This window comes from Musa acuminata, chromosome BXJ2-7, assembly GCF_036884655.1.
Source record: "Musa acuminata AAA Group cultivar baxijiao chromosome BXJ2-7, Cavendish_Baxijiao_AAA, whole genome shotgun sequence".
Taxonomy (NCBI): Eukaryota; Viridiplantae; Streptophyta; class Magnoliopsida; order Zingiberales; family Musaceae; genus Musa; species Musa acuminata.
The window spans coordinates 6,603,122-6,621,793 of record NC_088344.1 but is presented as its reverse complement, the minus strand read 5'-3'; the positions used below and the strand labels follow the sequence as shown (position 1 = coordinate 6,621,793).

The window sequence follows — 18,672 nt, the reverse complement described above, 5'->3', positions numbered from 1 at the left end:
ATATGCTGATGCTTTGTATCCGCATCGATATTGCTCGATAATTATGTTAACACCGACGCAGATACAAAGTGACGAAAGAACCGCGCACACCTACATCGACGTCAATGTAGATGCAGGTGTCGACATAAATGCAGGCGTTGCCAGTTTGCATTTGCATCGACTCTGATGCATATGTCGAGCATCCCTTTTATTACTAAGTAATTGCGATCGAAGAAGATGCAAAGTGTTGGTATTTGTATTGTCGCCTGACCTCTCATTATTAATTACTCTTCCTCCAACAACGTTGTCGTTTGCTATCATTAAAAATATAATTAAAATATTAAAATTATATTTTTGTCTATTATTTTTATACTTCCGTTAATAAAATTAATAACGTTTGAATAAATGAAACTAAATATTTCACTTTCATAACTATAAAATTTTTAAATTTAAGGATCAAAATTTTAAAAATGTCTAACTAAAAAATGTATTATGTAATTGGCTATCGTTCACATGGCTATGCTCATGGCTAAGACTCGTGCACCAACACAAAGTGCAACCAAAACTCCCTCTCCTTTTTTTGTTATGTCAAGCATATAAAAGTATAGGTTAGTTTTTACTTACTGATTTATATTTTATATGTATTGACATTGATAAATAAAATAAACTAAATCGTTTTAAGAATAAGAGGAAAAAAAAACTTGCATTCCGACGGAAAGAAAAGTTGACATTTTCATTATCATCCACCATCAATGAACAGGGAACAAACGGAACTGCAGAGTATTCTCATCTTCAAAGATACAGTAGTGCAAAAAATTTTGGCGAAAGTAAAAGCTTATCCTTTTTCCATTTAGATATTTCCATTAAAAAGAAAAGGACAGACAGCAATAAGGGAATTTAACTCCGTCCTTTGGAAAATGAGTCACAATATGTGAAAGAAATAACCTGTGAAAAGTTAAAAGAAGCTTAACCATATTTGGTACACAGCTATTAAGAGACAATAACTCGAAATCCAGTCCACTCTGATATCACATGAAATTTACAGGGAATATAATGCAAAGTTACAAACACTGATAAAAATTATGCACCCCACAGTCACAAGGTAACCAGGCAGAAACTGCCAAAATACACACTCAAAACAGACTGAATAACTAATGTTTTTTAACAATGAACAATAATTTACACCGACTCTTGAGTTACCTTTCTCGATTATCAGAAATCTAATCACCTTTCCCCTCTTTATACTAGTTTTCTAAAGGAACCAGCATTTCCGGTCTTACAAAGGTAGATAAAGACTGCAATCTTTCTCACACAGGTGCTAATTGCATTACCAAGCCAGAGTTTTCAATCAAATTTTCTTTAGTAGGGAACAAATGTCAAGATGCTGGCACAAATTGCAAGCTGTAGTTCCATTTATCTTGTTCATCCAAATGGATTTCCTCCAACAGAACCGAAAGAATTTGGTGTACTCAGTTGGGAATATCTGACCGCTGGATTTTGATGAATGCCTGAAGTACTAAAAGTAGCACCATTGCTACCAGGAGCTACAATACCTTGATTCCTGCACTCAGATACATAAAGTGCTTATTAATGTATGTAAATGTCAGTCTTTTCTGAATAATGTCTCTAGTGAGATACAGAAATAGTACTTAAGTTAGTTACACAGAAGTTGAAACTTCTAGACCAAATAATATATATTATAAAATTTGTCATTCACCTAAAAAGGAACACAAGTTCAAAAGCTGACAATTAATTTTGAAACTCTTGGGTGGTAGGTACTAGCACACGAAATTTATGTCTGGATATTTAATTATAATATTTCTAATTATATTAATTATAGAATAATGTAATATTCTTGTAGACTTTAATAGAGGGAGCTAACCCACAAACAGACGTGCTAGATAACCATCAGCCATTGCTTTCATTCCAAAACCAATGATCTTTTTTTGTGAAAAAGTAACTTGAACAAAGAAATCGAATTCATTATCCAACAGAAGATTTTCTTTTTTTCCCTGCTCTATTGTTCAAAGGTAAACAAGAAGATCCGATGACACAAGTACATCATCTTACCAAAACTGCAACAAACAAATGGGAAAAATCCATACAATTTGTTTTAAGGAAATGTAATAAATAGTAAATTATAGCAATGATTATATGGCAATCTTACAGTGCTCCCTAATAATTACTTTTTCATGAAACAGTAATTTGGAACAAAGAAATTGAATCCATTATCCAACAGAAAATTTTCTTTTTTCTCCCTTCTCTATCGTTCAAAGGAAAACAGGATAGCTGATGACATAAGCACATCTTCTTACCACAATTGCAACAGACAAATGAGAAAAAAGCATATGATCTGTCTGAGGAAATGTAAATAGCAGTAATTTAAAGCAATAATTATATGCCGCTCTCACAGCGCTCCCTGATAATAGAAAATCAGCAAAATAACCATTAAATTTCAGTATGACTTACCCCATTGGCATCATGCTAGCAGCAAATTGTTGAGGCATGTTATCTGGAACCTGATGCATCATGAATGGACCTGAGATCATGTTCATATTAGTGACATTAGAGCATTAAATCCAATGGGTAAAAAACCATAAGGGTGTCATTAGATTTTACCTGGAGAGACATTTGATGCATAGGGTGACTGTTGCAAGTGAACCGAATGTGGGGAAGGGGCTCCAAAACTGGAAGTTCGAAGTAAGGTCGCTGGAGCAGTCATGTTTGATAATGCTGCTTGCAGAGGTGTCACTGAGGGGAACTATATCATGCAGAATGAAATTCATTGGAAAATCATAAGTATAAGACTGCTGGGAAGGAAACTTTTATAGCATATAAGACATAATTTAGACAGTTAGCACCAAATTTGTCCAATCTATTAGAAAAAGCTGTGACCATCTGCATCACCTATAAAAAACAAAACTCAAAGATGGAACTAGCAAGCAACTATATAATAAATTTTGTTGAACTTAAGATTCCACAGTTTTACAAAAAACATTGTAATTAACTACTAAACATTTGTCATCCATCAAACAAAACGGGGTGAAAGGAAAAAAATTGTAGTAAGTAATCTAAATACATTTATATAAATCATAATCATGTTTTAAAAACAGCTTCTCTGTTAGGTGAACTTAACTACATAGTCATAGAACTAATCACATCTTCAGAGACCATAAGAGCATGAACATAGAAAAATCCAATAAGTGCCAGAAAATTTGACTGTTAACATTCTCATTCACATGGATATTCTCAATAAAAATCCTTAAATGATGATGCAAAAAAGGAGAAGCTAGATCAACAAAGTTTAAAATAGTGAAAATGTGAACCAGAGACAAGTTAAATTACTTCCAACTGTTTTTCCCAATGCAATGGTCAGAAACAGGTATTGTAAAATGGTTGCCATAAGAAAGTTACTGAACATTAAATAGACAGCATGTTCTTTTTCCCAATGCAATGGTCAGAAACAGGTATTGTAAAATGGTTGCCATAAGAAAGTTACTGAACATTAAATAGACAGCATGTTCACGTATCCAAATAGGTGATTTGATTTGAACCCCTTTAACTGACGTTTTTGCAGTCATTAGTGGATTTGGGTTAATCGGCATTCATGATTGAACTGTTAGATGTCCATTTCTTCTAGATAAAGCTTGCAACTGCTTCTGATCATGAAATCGTATCTTTGATAAACTACTCTCTAGGATTCTGAGCAGAAAAAAGCTAGAGAAATTAGCTCAAGGACATGTAGCGTCTGCCTATTTAAGAAGGCTTTGAAACCTGGAAAACTAGACTTTGTGATTCTTAACTATTCTTTGAATGAGTTTAAGCTTGTCTAGAACGGCCTGAGAGAGGTACATACAGAACCAACTCCATAGAGCTAATATTAGATTGGTACCAGTATAGTGTGTGTAGTATATTCAGCATATATACCCAAGTATATATGTGTGCCTGTATACATTAAAATCTCTCATCGAGCCTTCTGAACAATGCTTCATTCATAGCCCACCTCATGTTGTCAGGAAAGGCCTAGATGACAATGACATCAACAACAATGACTAATTCTACAAAATGTAGGAGGAAAAAAATCATGCACTAAATCATGTACAGAATATTGAACCATATCATGCATTCCATGCCAACCATAAAGTGCTTACAGCAAAAGGTCTGGTCATCATGAGTAGAGACCAAAGGCATGCATTTTATTTGTGGTTATGTAAATGGCTGTGACTAACATCATCATGCAATTTCTGAACACTGCTAACATTGACGTATGAAAATTATGGCTTTGTGCGTTTTTTTTTATATTGCCATTTACTTTATCCAGTTAGATACCACCAAAAAGAAATCATGTGAAAAAGTAACTGGAACTATGAACAGGTTTCTATTTTATTGGCTCTCATTTTGAGTATAACCCGGCTGAATAAAGTTTACTTTTATGTTTCTCCTCCTGAACAAACCTAAGAAACAGAAAGAAGATTTTTCTACTGAGGGTTTTAACCAGAGACTAAATGTTTTATTATATAATTGTTACAACTACCATACCACTGCAGCTGGATCACTGGTAAGATCAAATGGATTCACAGATTTTGGAGTCTGAGAATATGTAGGCATAGCCTGAAGGAAAAAAAAAAAAAATCGAAGTTAGCTTCAAAAGGTAGTAAAACATAAGACAGATACAAGTATGGCAACAAAAACCATGTCAAATTAACAATACATACCACTCCAGAAGGGTATTGTATGTTATACCCCATGCCAGGATATGGCCCTCTTTGCCAACCTTGAGCTGTTACAGGTGCACTTGGATATAGAGAAGTGAAAAAATCCTGTAAATATTATTATTCATAAGAAATGATGGTAGCATGGAACAAGGATGAGCAATAAGATCTAATAATATATTACCACTGGCAGTTCTTTCCTTCCACTAGTTTTACTCTCTGTAGAAGGTGGCTGTGAAGAAACTCCAGCAACTTTTTCTTGAGGTAGCTTAGTAGCTATCCGAGGAAGATGTCCAGCTGGGTTAATAGCTAGGTCTGTGAAATTTCCTTGCCCATGTGGTACGGGTGATGGAATCCAAGTCTGGAAAGAAGCATGTATAATATGGAACCTTGCAGAACACTCTTTGAGATGAACATGAAAAGCAAGTGCCTTTACCTGGTTGTTTGAAGTTCCATCAACAGATACGTTGGATGACTGTTTACCAGGTGGATTATCAATGGATGGAAATACCAGAGGTTGCTGCTGCTGCTGCATTGTGAGCAAGTTCCCTCCACCACCAGCTTTGGGATAGGACTCAATTTGAGAAAAAGACAAGGTTGGCAAATTCCCTACAGGTGTAGACCCTGAAACTGATAATTGGGCAAGAGCAGACACTAATGGGTTCGCATTTGCATCCACTTGAGCTACTTTCTGCTGTCCAGAAGTATCAAAAGCTGCCCAGTCTGCACCACCATCACTACCAGATGTAGTTTGTTGAGCAACTGGTTGTTCTGTTATTGCAGCAACAGGAGGTTCATGATCCACATCAAAATCTATCAAACTTTCAGAGAACGACCCTTTCAACTGTGCCGAATTTGCATCAGTAGAATCTATGCTGTTTGAAGATAAGGTACTCTGCAATATATGAAGTTGATGAAGAATGAGCAGCCCATCTATAGGTGTTCCAATAGTTCCAACAGTGCTACTTAACTACCAAATCTGTTATGGCTAGGAACACAAAGATTGATACAAAAGCATAATGGTTCATATGTATCAATCAAGATTTTTGTTCCAATAGTAACTCATTAGTTCACCAATCTGTTTGTCACTGGGAACAAACTAATATTCTCAATGAAAGCACATTAAAACAAATCCATATAATTTATATGTAGCAATGAAGATCTTTGCCTGTAAATGTAAAAGCCAATTTCATGGCTATCATGGACTCAAATTAATGCAACAGCATTTTCATCACAAAAGAAGTGAATGGCTATAATGTGCTTACATATAGTTTATTTGTTTACATATGTAGCCATACAGTATAATGATGATCTATGGGCCTTACATCATGTAATAAAGAAAATTTTTCATCATATTTATCTGGCTATTATAGACTGAAATTAATGTGACAGCACTTACATCAAAAAATAAGTGAATGGCTATAATGTAATTAAATATATGGTCCTATACATACATAGTTAGCCATATAGTATAACGATGCTGTGCAGGCCTTACATGAGGCAATAAAGAAAATTTTTAGCATGCTTAGCTGACATATGCCACCGCATGAACTACATTACAGAGCCCATTGTATCACCAGAAGCCTTTTGTCCTTTTACTTTAACACATATAAGCCTAACGAATTACATCTTAGAATACTGTCAATTCAAAACAAATCTCATACTATCCACACAACCATCTCCCCTTGAAATTCATCAGAAAACTGATCTTGTATTGCTAATGCTAATATCAAACACATCCTTTATGATTCATGTAAAGTATAACACATGTTACAGACTTAATAGCAGCAATCAAATTTATCGATTGTTCAAGTTTCATATTTTCGTAATTATGATTAAAATAATAAAAGATGCAGTGCTCTATTGGTTCTTTTATTATCAAATTTAATAAGTATTTTCTTAGACCATTTAAAAAGTCTTGACCTATCTCACCAAGCTGACAAGGTTGTGTTTATGGTTCATCATATTTCATCAGACTGATTTGTGCTGATCGGTATTTACCAGACATGTACGTGAATTGAGATGCGAACTGTCCCTTGTCAGGCAATCTGGCACATCTTTTTTCATTATGGGTTTAGGGTTTTTAATATATGTTTCTCCCCCAGCTGACACTGAGTCCCGGTTTCTCACCCAACTGATGCCCAAAAAGATTCATTGCACTTAGCATTGCCGCCTGGTGGCCTGTCCATTGCTATTGCTTATTGCTGGTCATGGATCGGCTCAGGTTCAGTACCCAAAATTATTAATCCTTTGATGTGTTTGTGTTAACCTATATTGATTACAAGTCCTGGACTGTCAAGCCATGGTTGGACATCTCCCTTGATCATTATATAGAGATAATGTTTCTCTATCATCAGTACCCACAAGATATCAGGAAAATAATAGTTGTGCTTGTATCATTTCCTAAAAATGGCCATGATCCTTTTCTACAGCTTTGTTTACTTAAACAGAAAAGAAACATCAACAAATTAACATTTAGTAGCAGCTTTTGCTGGTAATAAAAGGACAAAATCTCAAGTCTTTGATGACTAAATAAATCCACCAGGCAGGAAGTAGACCAAAATGAAGATGTGCAACAAGCATATGATAGGTAAACTTGATGGATATATCCTTAATTACTAGCATAATGTCTAACATGACTTGCATGAAATAAAATCCATGTCACACCAGCTACATACACAAGTAGTTATCAACCTCATAGATCACAATATAACTCACCTTTATCTTTGCAGAATCATCAGGGCCCCTGATCCCATTTGTTTTAGCAACACCACCAACTTGAAGTTGTGGTGCATTATCACCCAAAATATCTCTCACAGGGCGCACCACTGGGGGACTCATCTTATTGAAATCTTTCTGATGATCTGGTGATCTCCCCTCTGGTTTTGGTGCATCTGGGAGCCTACGGTCTTCAGTCTTTCTGTTTTGGCTTCCATTTCCAAACTTGTCATCTCTCTGTCTGTCATCTAGCACCTCAAAACGAGCCGGACTTCTCTTGTAATCACCTTGATTATATGCAGGACTTCTTTCTCCATAGTTGTATCTGAAACTACGATCATCATTTCTACCACCATAACTAGGACTATAACGATCTTCATATGGTGGGCTTCTTGAACCACCTCTATATGGTTCTGCCCTGCGGTTTTCATTATAAACGTCCTTATCACCCTGTAAGACTCACAAACCACAAGAAACGATGATGAGATGGAACACTAGGAAGGGCTTATATTATCACAGTCTATCATACACAGATGCACAACTTTCCAAACAAACAATTCCTCAGTCTGTTACCACCTTCAACATTTGTGGCCTGTCTCCATGTCTTCCCCCAGAGTATCTCCGATCCACATAAACATGCTTAATGAAATCTCTGAGTCTGTCGATATTACTGGAACTCAAAAGAAATAGCAAGGAGATCAAATTTACTCTCTATCAAAAGATACTGAAGGAAACCAAAATAGAGAATTAGCAGCCACCTGCTATCAGGAAATGAATGATGTTGTGGGTCCCAGTCCTTAAAGTATATTTCTCTGGCACGCTATAAGAAACACACAAAAGCACCCTTGAAAAGAGTAGCTAAAAATTAATACAAGATATAAAATGAAATGGATGTAGACTAGAGTACCTCATTTCCCCCTTCTTGAAGTGCAGTAACTTCTTGAGAAGTAAATTTAGCCATAGATATGGACTTAACACGGTGGGTGAACTCTCGGCTGGAAAAAGAAAATTGTCATAAAAAGGTAGCATTAGAAATAGGGAACAACAATACGCAGACAGAGAGTGATACTTACTGTATTCCACTACAGTTTGTACAGATGAAGGTCCAGAAATTTGTGCATACATATTGCGGCCCCTGTCAAGATGTGCATATGAATTTCATTAAATGTAACCTAACCAGAAATTTAACAAAAGTAATAGCTTGGAGCTAATTCTAGGTAATTAGCAGAAGATAAGAGTTTCAGCATGTACCAGATGTAATACATAATATATACCAAACTAGATGCCTAATTATGCAGTACAAGGAGTGTATCAGACAGCATTACTTGTTTCAGGTATACTGGCCGATACAATTTGAGTTTGGGCAGCATACCAACTACCAAACCAAATTTGACGGTTTCAGTTCTTGCACCTATAATTTCTTGTTCTTCTTATTCTTATTTTAAATAAGGCCTCCTCTCATTTTCCTATGGTCTTTCATGCTCCCACTTAATCAGCTCTTATGCCCCTTTCTATCAACACGAGGTGGAACCTACCAACCACCACTTGTATGGTCCAGGAAATGCCTTCAGTGAAGTTTTTGGCAGACATAAGCTGCCAAGAATATGACAAGTTGTCCATTGAAGGTTTTCCTCATGACATAATGTGCCAATTCCCCTTCTTTCTCAAGAGCACCACTATCTCTCACAAATAGCAACCAACATATCATCACAATTGACAGGTAAACAGTGACCATTTTTGTTTTTTTGTTCTCACTGTTAAACACAACAAAATTTAATTTCTTATTTTTAAGTTAATGGTTAACAAACTTGTCAATTTAGCTTTAAGACCATTGTGAAACACCTGAACAAAGTCCCCCCTTTTTCTACATTAATGAATTAACTAGAAATGTTTTACCATGTTTTGCTCCCACCAATGCAGTCATTAATAGCTGTGTTGGCATGATGTGGCATATAATACTGACCATGCTAGAAAGGGCTTGCTACAATCTAATTTCTCATAAAGCTCCCTGATAAGGTCAACATCAATTAACAGATTGATTATAATTATACATAATCAGATGCAAACTACAAGACTCTTTAACAAGACAGAAAATAAATAAATGCTCCTTTGTTTTATTTATCAAGACTCCCAGTTTTCTGTAGTGAGAACCCTCCCAAGAGCCAATTTGTTACACCATCCAAGGAATATATTTGTTACACCATCCCTAGACTCACTAACATAAACATCATAGGATGTCCCTTCACTTTTTAGAATTCATCAAACCACCAACTTCCCATGAGACAACCGTTACACCATCCACGGAATATATTTTATATTATTTTTTCCAAGTCTCATACTCCTTTGATTTTGCCTATTCTTGAGAAGTAATTATTTTACCATTTACATTTCATCATATAGTCCCAGTTTCAATGTGGATTACTTGTTATTCTGCATTATTTTTGCATTTGACCAAAATAATTGATCTATACAATTCAAATCATTTACTATGTAACTATACAATCTCTGTATTTTCATTTATTCTTGCAGTGGGAGTGAAAAGAAAAGTCATTTTGACTATGATTTTGTCCCATCTAAAAAAATTAGAGTTAATAGAAACTAATGAAAAATAATCATTGCTGCAAACTTTTTTAAATTAACTTCCAGTGTGAAGTAAACAGCTTATGAATAGTCTGACTGAGTTAAAACTTGATGCTATCTAGAACTGAACAATTTCATACATGAGATACACATAACACTGTGCTAATTAATACAGATATATTTTGCACCAACAGGTTGCTAACACATCACAGTTAATAAATCATTTTATGTTCAGAAACCAAATATAAATCTAGGTTAGTATAAAATCAGTTTGTCCTGTAATTGGAGAATCAATCATGGCATGCATATGCTGTCTCTTCTGATTAACAAAAGAGAAGAATCTCACGAGATTGTTGCAATTGATGCATCTTCGGTTGGCAGGAAGCTTCAGAAGCCCTCGAATTATCTTCTCATTCTTCTCATCTTCTTTCACCCGGTTCGCCATTGCCCCTCGAACTATCTTCCCCTGATCCGAGAGACTATGTTCGAAATTTACATTTAAATAAGAAAAAAAACCTAAAATGCTAAACTAGGAACCAAAATGGAGAACCTTGAAACAGAAGCTTAAGCCAATACAACACAAGAAGAACATCCGGATCTCACAGCCATCTAAGACTTGAATTACCGGTTTCCAAGATCTACAGCATATATATCACGAAGAGAGAGATCTAACAACGAAAAGAGGGAAAGATCGTACTGACTTCGGCTTCCAATGGGGATTCGGGAGGGGAATCGAGACGACGATGAATGCAGCGACTCGGCGAAGAACTAGATGGAATTGCTGAAAAATCTGGAATTTGAAGTCTGGAAAGATGAAGAGAGAGAGAGAGAGAGAGAGAGAGAGATGGGGAAGATGAAAAAAGAGAAATTCTTTTTTCTCTTCGATTTTACGAACCGCCTTGCTTGGTCACGAATTAATCAACGATTGCGAGATACTAACGTGGCCTACATCAAAGAGTAAGAGTCGAGGAACAGAGACAAGAGGCCGCAGAAGATTAGCTCGTACCGTATGTCGTTACCTAAACGATTTCGTTTCCCCGGAAGGTCAAGTTACCATCACGGGAAACAGCTCCCCGATCTCGACGGTGGACGACGGGTGCAGCTCATCTGTACGGTCGCCGGCAAGGATCAGCTTTCACCAAGTTACCTTGCGACTGGGGCCCACCAGCCAGCGAGGTCGAGGTCGAGGTCTCAAAGATGAGCGCATGCCAGCTCGCTGATGCACCCCAAGGTTTAACCTTAGCTGGACCCTGTTCTCGGGTCGGACAGCGAAAGCCGAGCCGTCTATAGTTTGGCCAGATCGCTACAGCACATAATTCGTTCCCACCCTTTGCCCCGACACATATTACTACCCGTGCATTGATTCGTTGGAAACCTGGGGTCCTTCTGCGGCTGTGCTGCTTTCTCGGGTCCTCCGTTACCTATCTGCCCAATCGATAAATTTATAATGTGGGGATCGTAGTCGCCTAACATGTCAAGGAAGAAATTATAGACTATTTAAAGATGTTGTGATGAACACTAATATATATCATATTTTTTCCGAATAATCCGTTTGACTTAATGATTATATACTCCTTCAAACAAACTGACAAACGAAAGAACTCGCCGTCTTTCTTCATATAACCTTATCGTCGCGATAGAATATTGTTCATGATCCTTCTCCAATCTCCTCCAGGAATGCCCATAGATTCCGATCCGACGACCCTCTCTCCTTCCATTCTGCCGCCTTCCTCCTCACCCCGTCGCCTCGATCACCCGTCCTTGCGGAGCTCGGCAGTCACCCCCATCCCCCATGTGACCTCCGCCATCCTCGCGTTCGTCGCCTGGTCCGACAGCCGCGGGGCGCCCACCATCGGAACGCCGCATGATAGGCTCTCCAGCATCGAGTTCCACCCGCAGTGGGTCACGAAGCAGCCCACCGCGGTATGGGACAGCGCTTTCACCTGCGAGCACCACTCGACCACCAGACCTTGTTCCCCTCCTCCCTCCAGCTCCACGCCCGCCTCCTACCTGTTGTCTCGCCGTACCACCAACAGGTATGGCCTCCTGTTCTGCGCCAGGCCCGCTGAGAGTTCCACCAGCTCCCGCTTCGTGAAGTAGTGCAAGCTTCCGAAGGAGACGTACACCACCGACCGCTGCGGCTTCGAGTCCAGCCACTCCACGTATCTCTTCTCGTCCGGCTTGCCGGTGCTTGGATCGGACTCTTTTAGGTTAGTGCTGGCAGCGAATGGCCAGGAGGGGATCAGTGGCCCTATGGTCAGCAGGTCGATCTCGTCCACCGCAGAGAGAGTGTCGGGCTCCAAGTAGAAGTCCGAGTCTACTGCTAGATAATGTGCGACATTTAATGCATTATAAGAAACATCTTGCTGTTGAAAGCGAGAATTAAGTAAATTGAACATGAATATGGCAACAGATGGGTGTATAGCGACAACCTGCAGCTTCACAACAAAGGGATAATAGATGGGAACAAATTGGTGTTGCCAAGATCGAAGCAAATACAATAACACATGAATCAACATTACTTTGACACTTCCGAAAGGCAAACTCGCCAACCATTAAATACACTATGTATAGGAAAAATTGAATGTTCCATACATCTCATAAATTGAATGTTTCGTTGTCTTAACTTTTGTACTTAACAGTGTTTCTTTTCCATTTTGTGTCTTTGATTGCCATTAATGTTTCTCAAATAGGTCTCTTGAGTAAATTATTATACAGTGCAAGAAATAGAATATAGAGAGGAATTTGTTGTTTATGTTTAAGATTCAGGATGAGGCTTAATGTAACAAACAGCTCACCTGTTCATGTAACTTTTGTTGTTAATTCCAATACTCAACTAATATGACTTGATGATTGCTATCTGTCTTGTTCTTGTCATACAATAAGTGTTATTTTACATCTTATTTACTGCTGTTGCCTGTTTTATCAGTTCATTCATTTAATTATGTGATCTTTGTCTTGTTTATGCATATTATTATATATATGTGGACATACTTGGACCTGTGGTTTCTTATCTTTGACACATTTTTTTTCTATGGTGAAAGGTTCATGAGAGTTTCCCTTTTTCAATGGAAAGGATCTGCCCCTGATTCTCGGACCATTGGTTCAGAAAACCAGCAGAGTTCAGTTGTTTTTCCGAAAGGGAATCCGATCCCAAGTGTCAAAGCTCTTGCATTTTATAGATCTAGTGCTTTCACAGTTGATGCTGTGTATGCTGATGTGGGTGACATGCAAGTTCCAGCAAAAATTAGCACATACACAGTAAGTAGCATATACAAAAACATCCCACCATATCATTCTTGTTAATGTGTTTCTTGTTCTTCTTGACAGCAATATATCTTGTTGTACAGATTGGTCCTTTCCAGACCAGCAAAGACGAGCGTGCTAAGTTAATAGTTTCTATTGAATCTCCATGGAATTGTTTCTATTGAGCCAGCCACTGTAAGTCATAAGCAGTATCTCTTTCTAGTTAGTGGTTCTTAGTCTTGAATCCTAGACACCTCAAAAGTAAAATATATCCTACTTTTTGCAGATGTTGGAAGAAGAGGAAGTTGAAGTTGCAACATCGGACGTGGCAGAGCTGACAAAGTAATCTATGGACATGGATGAAGCAACAAATGCTTCCTCAAAAACTGAAAATGATGTAGACGTGCAGGAAGCTAATGGAACCACTGACAATTCTAGTGATGGGGTCGAGAATGGGGCACCAGAGGCCGGGGAAAAGCCTGTTCAGATGGATACAGATTCGAAGGTTTGTAAATCATCAATTTTGGTCTTGTTAGCGTGGTGACATTATCGTCTGATAATTTGATCAAAATGCTTATCTCATCTTCTGTTGTTTCTTCTAAGTAGTGGTAATTCCTTGTTTCTGGTTTTTACTGTCTCTTTGTATTATATATGACCCATGACCTGCTTTCTAATTTTAGTTCTGCTATCTTTTCTGGAGTTGTATAAGTAATTATTCTTGCAATTCCATCCAATCTATGATCTGATGCTTATAGTCATTTCTTCTTTTTTATGATGATTGGAGTTTCTCTTATCTTTTTTTCTTAAGATTTAATGTGTTCAACCAGGGTAGTTCTGAAGTTTCTATGAGATGTTATGACACTTAATCTGAAGTTCTCTTACTAATTGGTGCTTGGTATATCTTAGTCAGCCATAGAATTATTGTCCATCATTTCATTTTGATTTTGTACTGACTTTTAAACTGATAGTAGTGAGAAAATGCATGTGTTTTCTGCTTAGCTTGTTTAGAAATGTCTCATCATATGATGCTAGTGCAAAGTAGTTACATAAACACAAACAATTGTGAAACATCTTCTTGCTGTTTCTTCTCGATGTTTGGAGTTTTCAAAAACTTAAACTTTTTATTAAGGTATACAGTTTCGAATAATACCATCTAGTACGAGCGGTACATACCGATCCGGCAGCATATCAGTACGCGGACCGCCCGTTACCGAGCAGAATGCTTAAAAGCGTCTCGTATCAAACTATATGGGGTTATATCGGATGGTAATAGTCAAAATTTCGATCATTACCGCTCGATAACAGTGTGTTAAACCATTTCTCATAGTTTTTAAACCCTTCTTCTTTCCTATTTCACTATGTTTTATTCTCATACTATCTCAAACTCTTTTTTTCTCACATTTGTGCTCTCATAAACTCTACAAAATAATGATTTATGAATTGAATCAAGACTAATTTTGAAAGATTAAGAGAAATAAATTTCTAATCAAGAGGTATGTATTCTCTTTCTTTAATTAGAGAGTAATTAAGATCTTTAATATTATGATTAATGTGTTTAATATTGATTAATTTGAAATTAGACACAATTCGAAATTAGACATTTAATAGGACAAATGTGATTCATGGTAATCAGCCTACGACTATCACCACATTGATGTATCAATGACATATGGATCGGGTCCAACAAATATATCATATTGATATGCAGATATATAGGATCGAGACCTTGATCCACCACTCGTGGAGGCTCGTCGTTCATTTTGGTAGCAGAATCAACAATCATGTATATCTACATATATGATTATTTAATTTATTTAAATTTTAGAGTTTATATTGTAACAAAATAGTCTAACAATTCAAATGATTTTTTTATATAGATATTTTAATATTTATATAAGGACAATCCGTAACGGACTGAAATATGAATCTTGTACAAGACTATTCTTCAAAACTCCAAAAAGATATGTGATACTATTCTTACCTAATTTATATTGATTTTGCTAAACTTATACTATTACTATATTTATTTCTGACTTAAAAACTCTATCATAATTTCTTTTTTTTTTTCAGGTATTTTTGGAGAATTTTACACCTAAATTTGATGAATCGTTCGGTACTCCCTGGCATACCGCTCGATACACGATACCATATCGTATCGAGCCAAGCTCGAAACATCGATACGGTATGGTATTTCAATCCTTTCTTTTTATGACCTTGTTCTATATAAAATTTCAACCCTATTAAATGTGCTACTAACAAAACTACTAGGTTGGCTTTAGACACTTTTTGACTGAGGCTTAACTAACCTATGGTTGAGTGAACCACTATTCTCAATACAACGGCGGATGCTGATGGGTAGAATTTTGATACAACTCATCCACTATCTTATAGAGTTTGCCATCAGTGTTGACTGTCTCCTTTCTTGGAGCATTTTTTCTCATTGGGTTTTGTCACCTCATATCACAGTTTTGATTGTAGTTGGCAGAGCACAAGAATTTTCTTTTATGGAGAAAGTAAGATGATCTATTTTGCCACTATACAGATTCACAACTTTGTTATGCTTTGGCCTAGCACTTACATCTTCTGAATGTCATCTGAGAATAGTATACGTCGGATGGTGATAACATTTTGTTTATCATGGAATTCATTTTGTATCCTTTTTAGAAGCCTGTGTTAGTTAATTTCAAGAGGAGACATCCCTTTTGCTTGCTGTCTAGCGGATATGGGCAGCTTTAGAATTTCTATTATATGGTGATGCGGTAAACCAAACCTGCTTCTAAGTGAAGATTTGAGATAACCTCTTTTTCTCAATCTTGTAGCTGCATAGAGGTCTAGAGTCTAACAGTGATGATAAAAACTGTGGTAATATACTTGGTTTGTTGATTTGTTGAACAGGTAATAAATGAATGTGGAGAAGCAGAAGCATGGTTATGGGAGAAGAAACAGCAGCAGGATGCTTTACCTAAATATGCCAATCCAGTTCTTCTTTCTCGAGATCTAAAGAGAAAAGCTGAGACACTAGACAGGTAAGTTCAGTTATAGATGTCTTGAATATGTACCATCTGTGATTTATAATAAGAATTAAACGAAGAAGATAGAAAGATCAAAATTATAGAAGAAATTATGAAATATATAAGATATAATTGCCTAATACATTTTGATAGTAAACTCTTGATAGCTATTTATACACACTCTGCAGGGAGGTTATACACATTTAGCATGGAGGATTTTTCTCAACAGAGATTTCCTCGAAGGAAATCTTATCTGCATATCAATTTACCTCTAGGAAGTGAAAAGTATATTTGTAGGACTGTTCATCTGTTTTCGTACAGAGGCTCTATGAAATCAACCTAGAGTGGTTCACTGGTTGTACTATGAAGGATAGATGCTACTCGTCGGCTAAGTTTTCTTTAGTTCTGTAGGACTATTAATTGTTGGTTGAGAATGTAAGAGCAGTTCCATGTCATGCTGTAATCATTTACACGTTCTTGTATGATGTTTTATTTATCCAAAATCGCTAATCCTCGTTTGGAGCTGAGCAACATATGAAATGCATTCTATGCATTAGAGCCTGAGATTTCCATGAGTGAGTAGGTTTTGCAAGCCGATAATGACAAAGCTGAGGCCACCTCCAGCCAAGCCACAGCCTTCTCCAACTGAGACACCACCAGCTCAACCTCAAACGGCTGAGCAGCAGCAAGCGACCGATGGAAGCAGTCAGACACCACCTATCTTTACACTACATTGTTACTATGTTATAGTGATAGTGCAATATAAATAAATGCAGTTCAGTTTGAGGATGCAAAGAGGCATTGATCAACTAATTGACTTTGCTACTACCATGGAATGATCCCCAGCTATTTAAGGGTCCTGCAGAGCATCTTTGGAGGAGTTTGTTCTCAAGTAGAGCGGCTGCGGAGGAACACTTTCAAGAGGCTTTTTATTTTCAAACGTGATAGCTTTAGAAAAACTAGTCAGGTCGATTCAACTTCAACAAGTGCGATTGAGGATCATTTATCACGCTAGCATATTGGCTCTAGAACACGGCATGATCGATCATGTTGTAGACACTAATGTCGAATAACCATCCAGGAATATAGCACCGATCATCATATTTGAAGAAGCCTTTTATTTGACTTACTCATCAAACTCCAAACACTTGTAGGCATGATGTAGACAATCATCCATCCTTATTCTGTTAGCACAACTAGCAAAAGCACAAAGCTCGCTAGAGGCCGACTACCATTTGTCGCTCTTACTATGCCTTCTTTATTCTGTCCGTCGCTTGATTTTTTATAGTCATTCAAATTTGGATTCATTGTCATTTTCTTATCTATTTGATTATATACTTTGATATCATTGTGTTCTTCAAACAGTCTTAACTAGCTCAAATGATCTTTGCCATCATATTATATTATAGGACTCGTGTCAAATATATTCTTTGCATACACCATTGATATTAATGTTTGTTACATCAATTTTATTTTTTAACTATGTCAAGACTCCTTGGAGCAAAATACGAGCTCTAGGATTTTTTTTTAAATCATAATTTCTTTTATTGATCAAATCAAGAAGAAAAGAAAAAGAATAATTTTGATATAAATGAATCAAATTGATCTTGATTATCGGGATTTAAAATAATAATAATGATTTTATAATTCAAAATATTATAAAAGTTAGTATATATTCCAAACACACTAGTTTAGACAGAATAAATTATATAGAACCCACAACAATTTAAATTGCATAAACTACCTATAATTAATTCATACAAAATTTTGAAAGGAAAGAAAAACCAAAATAACACCATTCTAATGCCAATAAAACTAAAAGCAAGAAATATCATGCCACATTTATGAACATAATTTTAGAAAATTCAAATTAAAACATCCTTTAATTATTTTTGGAAGCTTTATAAGTTGCTTTGTGCTAAATACATTTTGCTTATTTGCCAAGAAATCAATGTCCTGCTCACACAAGACAAAAAAATTTATGACAAATATAACAAAGACTTGATGATACCAACTCAAGACAAATTTGGAGTCAACCAAAGAAGAGGTGGCCAATAGTGATATCCAAGATGATCTATTGGTCGTGTCATCTCATCCTCCAAGTAGAATATTCCAATTTGGAGTCTTGTATCTTTATAGGATCCATAGATATCAAACATATCATTAGTATAGTAGATACAGTTTTGTTTCAACTCTGGAAAGTCTATAGTAGAAAGGCACATTGACTGATTTTTGCCTATGAACAATGTTTGCTCGTGTAAATTATTCACCCTTTTCCACTTACAAGTCTCCTCATCTAGGGAAAATATCGTACACATAATATTCTTAGGGTTGTTCGCATAACCCAAAATTTTTTTGTTCTTCTGTACCAGCATCAAATTACTGTCTAGTGACTCAACCAAGTAATATATATTACTTCCCTTGGG

At 36.6% G+C, this 18,672-nt stretch overlaps 2 protein-coding genes across 9 annotated transcripts; one reads left to right on the top strand and one right to left on the bottom strand.

Moving 5' to 3' along the window:
* Positions 1-980: 980 nt before the first annotated feature.
* Positions 981-10,971, bottom strand: LOC135585659 (probable ADP-ribosylation factor GTPase-activating protein AGD14). Of its 4 annotated transcripts, none has more exons than XM_065116604.1 (14): positions 10,691-10,971; positions 10,336-10,468; positions 8,483-8,544; positions 8,317-8,404; positions 8,168-8,229; positions 7,986-8,079; positions 7,410-7,859; positions 5,128-5,586; positions 4,876-5,052; positions 4,695-4,799; positions 4,519-4,590; positions 2,599-2,740; positions 2,449-2,518; positions 981-1,540 (listed from the first exon to the last, which is right to left on the bottom strand). In XM_065116604.1, exons 2-14 carry the CDS (start codon positions 10,432-10,434, stop codon positions 1,402-1,404), a joined length of 2,019 nt encoding a protein of 672 aa, XP_064972676.1. In that variant the 5' UTR covers positions 10,435-10,468; positions 10,691-10,971; the 3' UTR covers positions 981-1,401. The 4 variants fall into 4 exon arrangements, with proteins under 4 accessions (XP_064972676.1, XP_064972678.1, XP_018684909.2 ...); XM_065116606.1 differs by having other exon boundaries at positions 10,336-10,455; positions 10,691-10,847; XM_018829364.2 differs by having other exon boundaries at positions 10,336-10,455; positions 10,687-10,841.
* Positions 10,972-11,609: 638 nt separating this feature from the next.
* LOC135616886 (heat shock 70 kDa protein 15-like) lies at positions 11,610-17,032 on the top strand. Of its 5 annotated transcripts, XR_010488527.1 has the most exons (7): positions 11,610-12,025; positions 13,034-13,250; positions 13,340-13,430; positions 13,522-13,740; positions 15,306-15,417; positions 16,131-16,261; positions 16,830-17,014. XR_010488527.1 is itself a non-coding variant. In XM_065116603.1 (6 exons), the coding sequence occupies exons 4-6, from the start codon at positions 13,585-13,587 to the stop codon at positions 17,014-17,016; spliced, it is 474 nt and encodes a 157-aa protein (XP_064972675.1). In that variant the 5' UTR covers positions 11,610-12,199; positions 13,034-13,250; positions 13,340-13,430; positions 13,522-13,584; the 3' UTR covers positions 17,017-17,032. The 5 variants fall into 5 exon arrangements, 2 of the variants coding, with proteins under 2 accessions (XP_064972675.1, XP_064972674.1); XR_010488526.1 differs by lacking the exon at positions 15,306-15,417 and having other exon boundaries at positions 16,830-17,010; XR_010488528.1 differs by lacking the exons at positions 15,306-15,417; positions 16,830-17,014 and adding an exon at positions 16,435-16,764.
* The last annotated feature ends 1,640 nt before the right edge of the window (positions 17,033-18,672 follow it).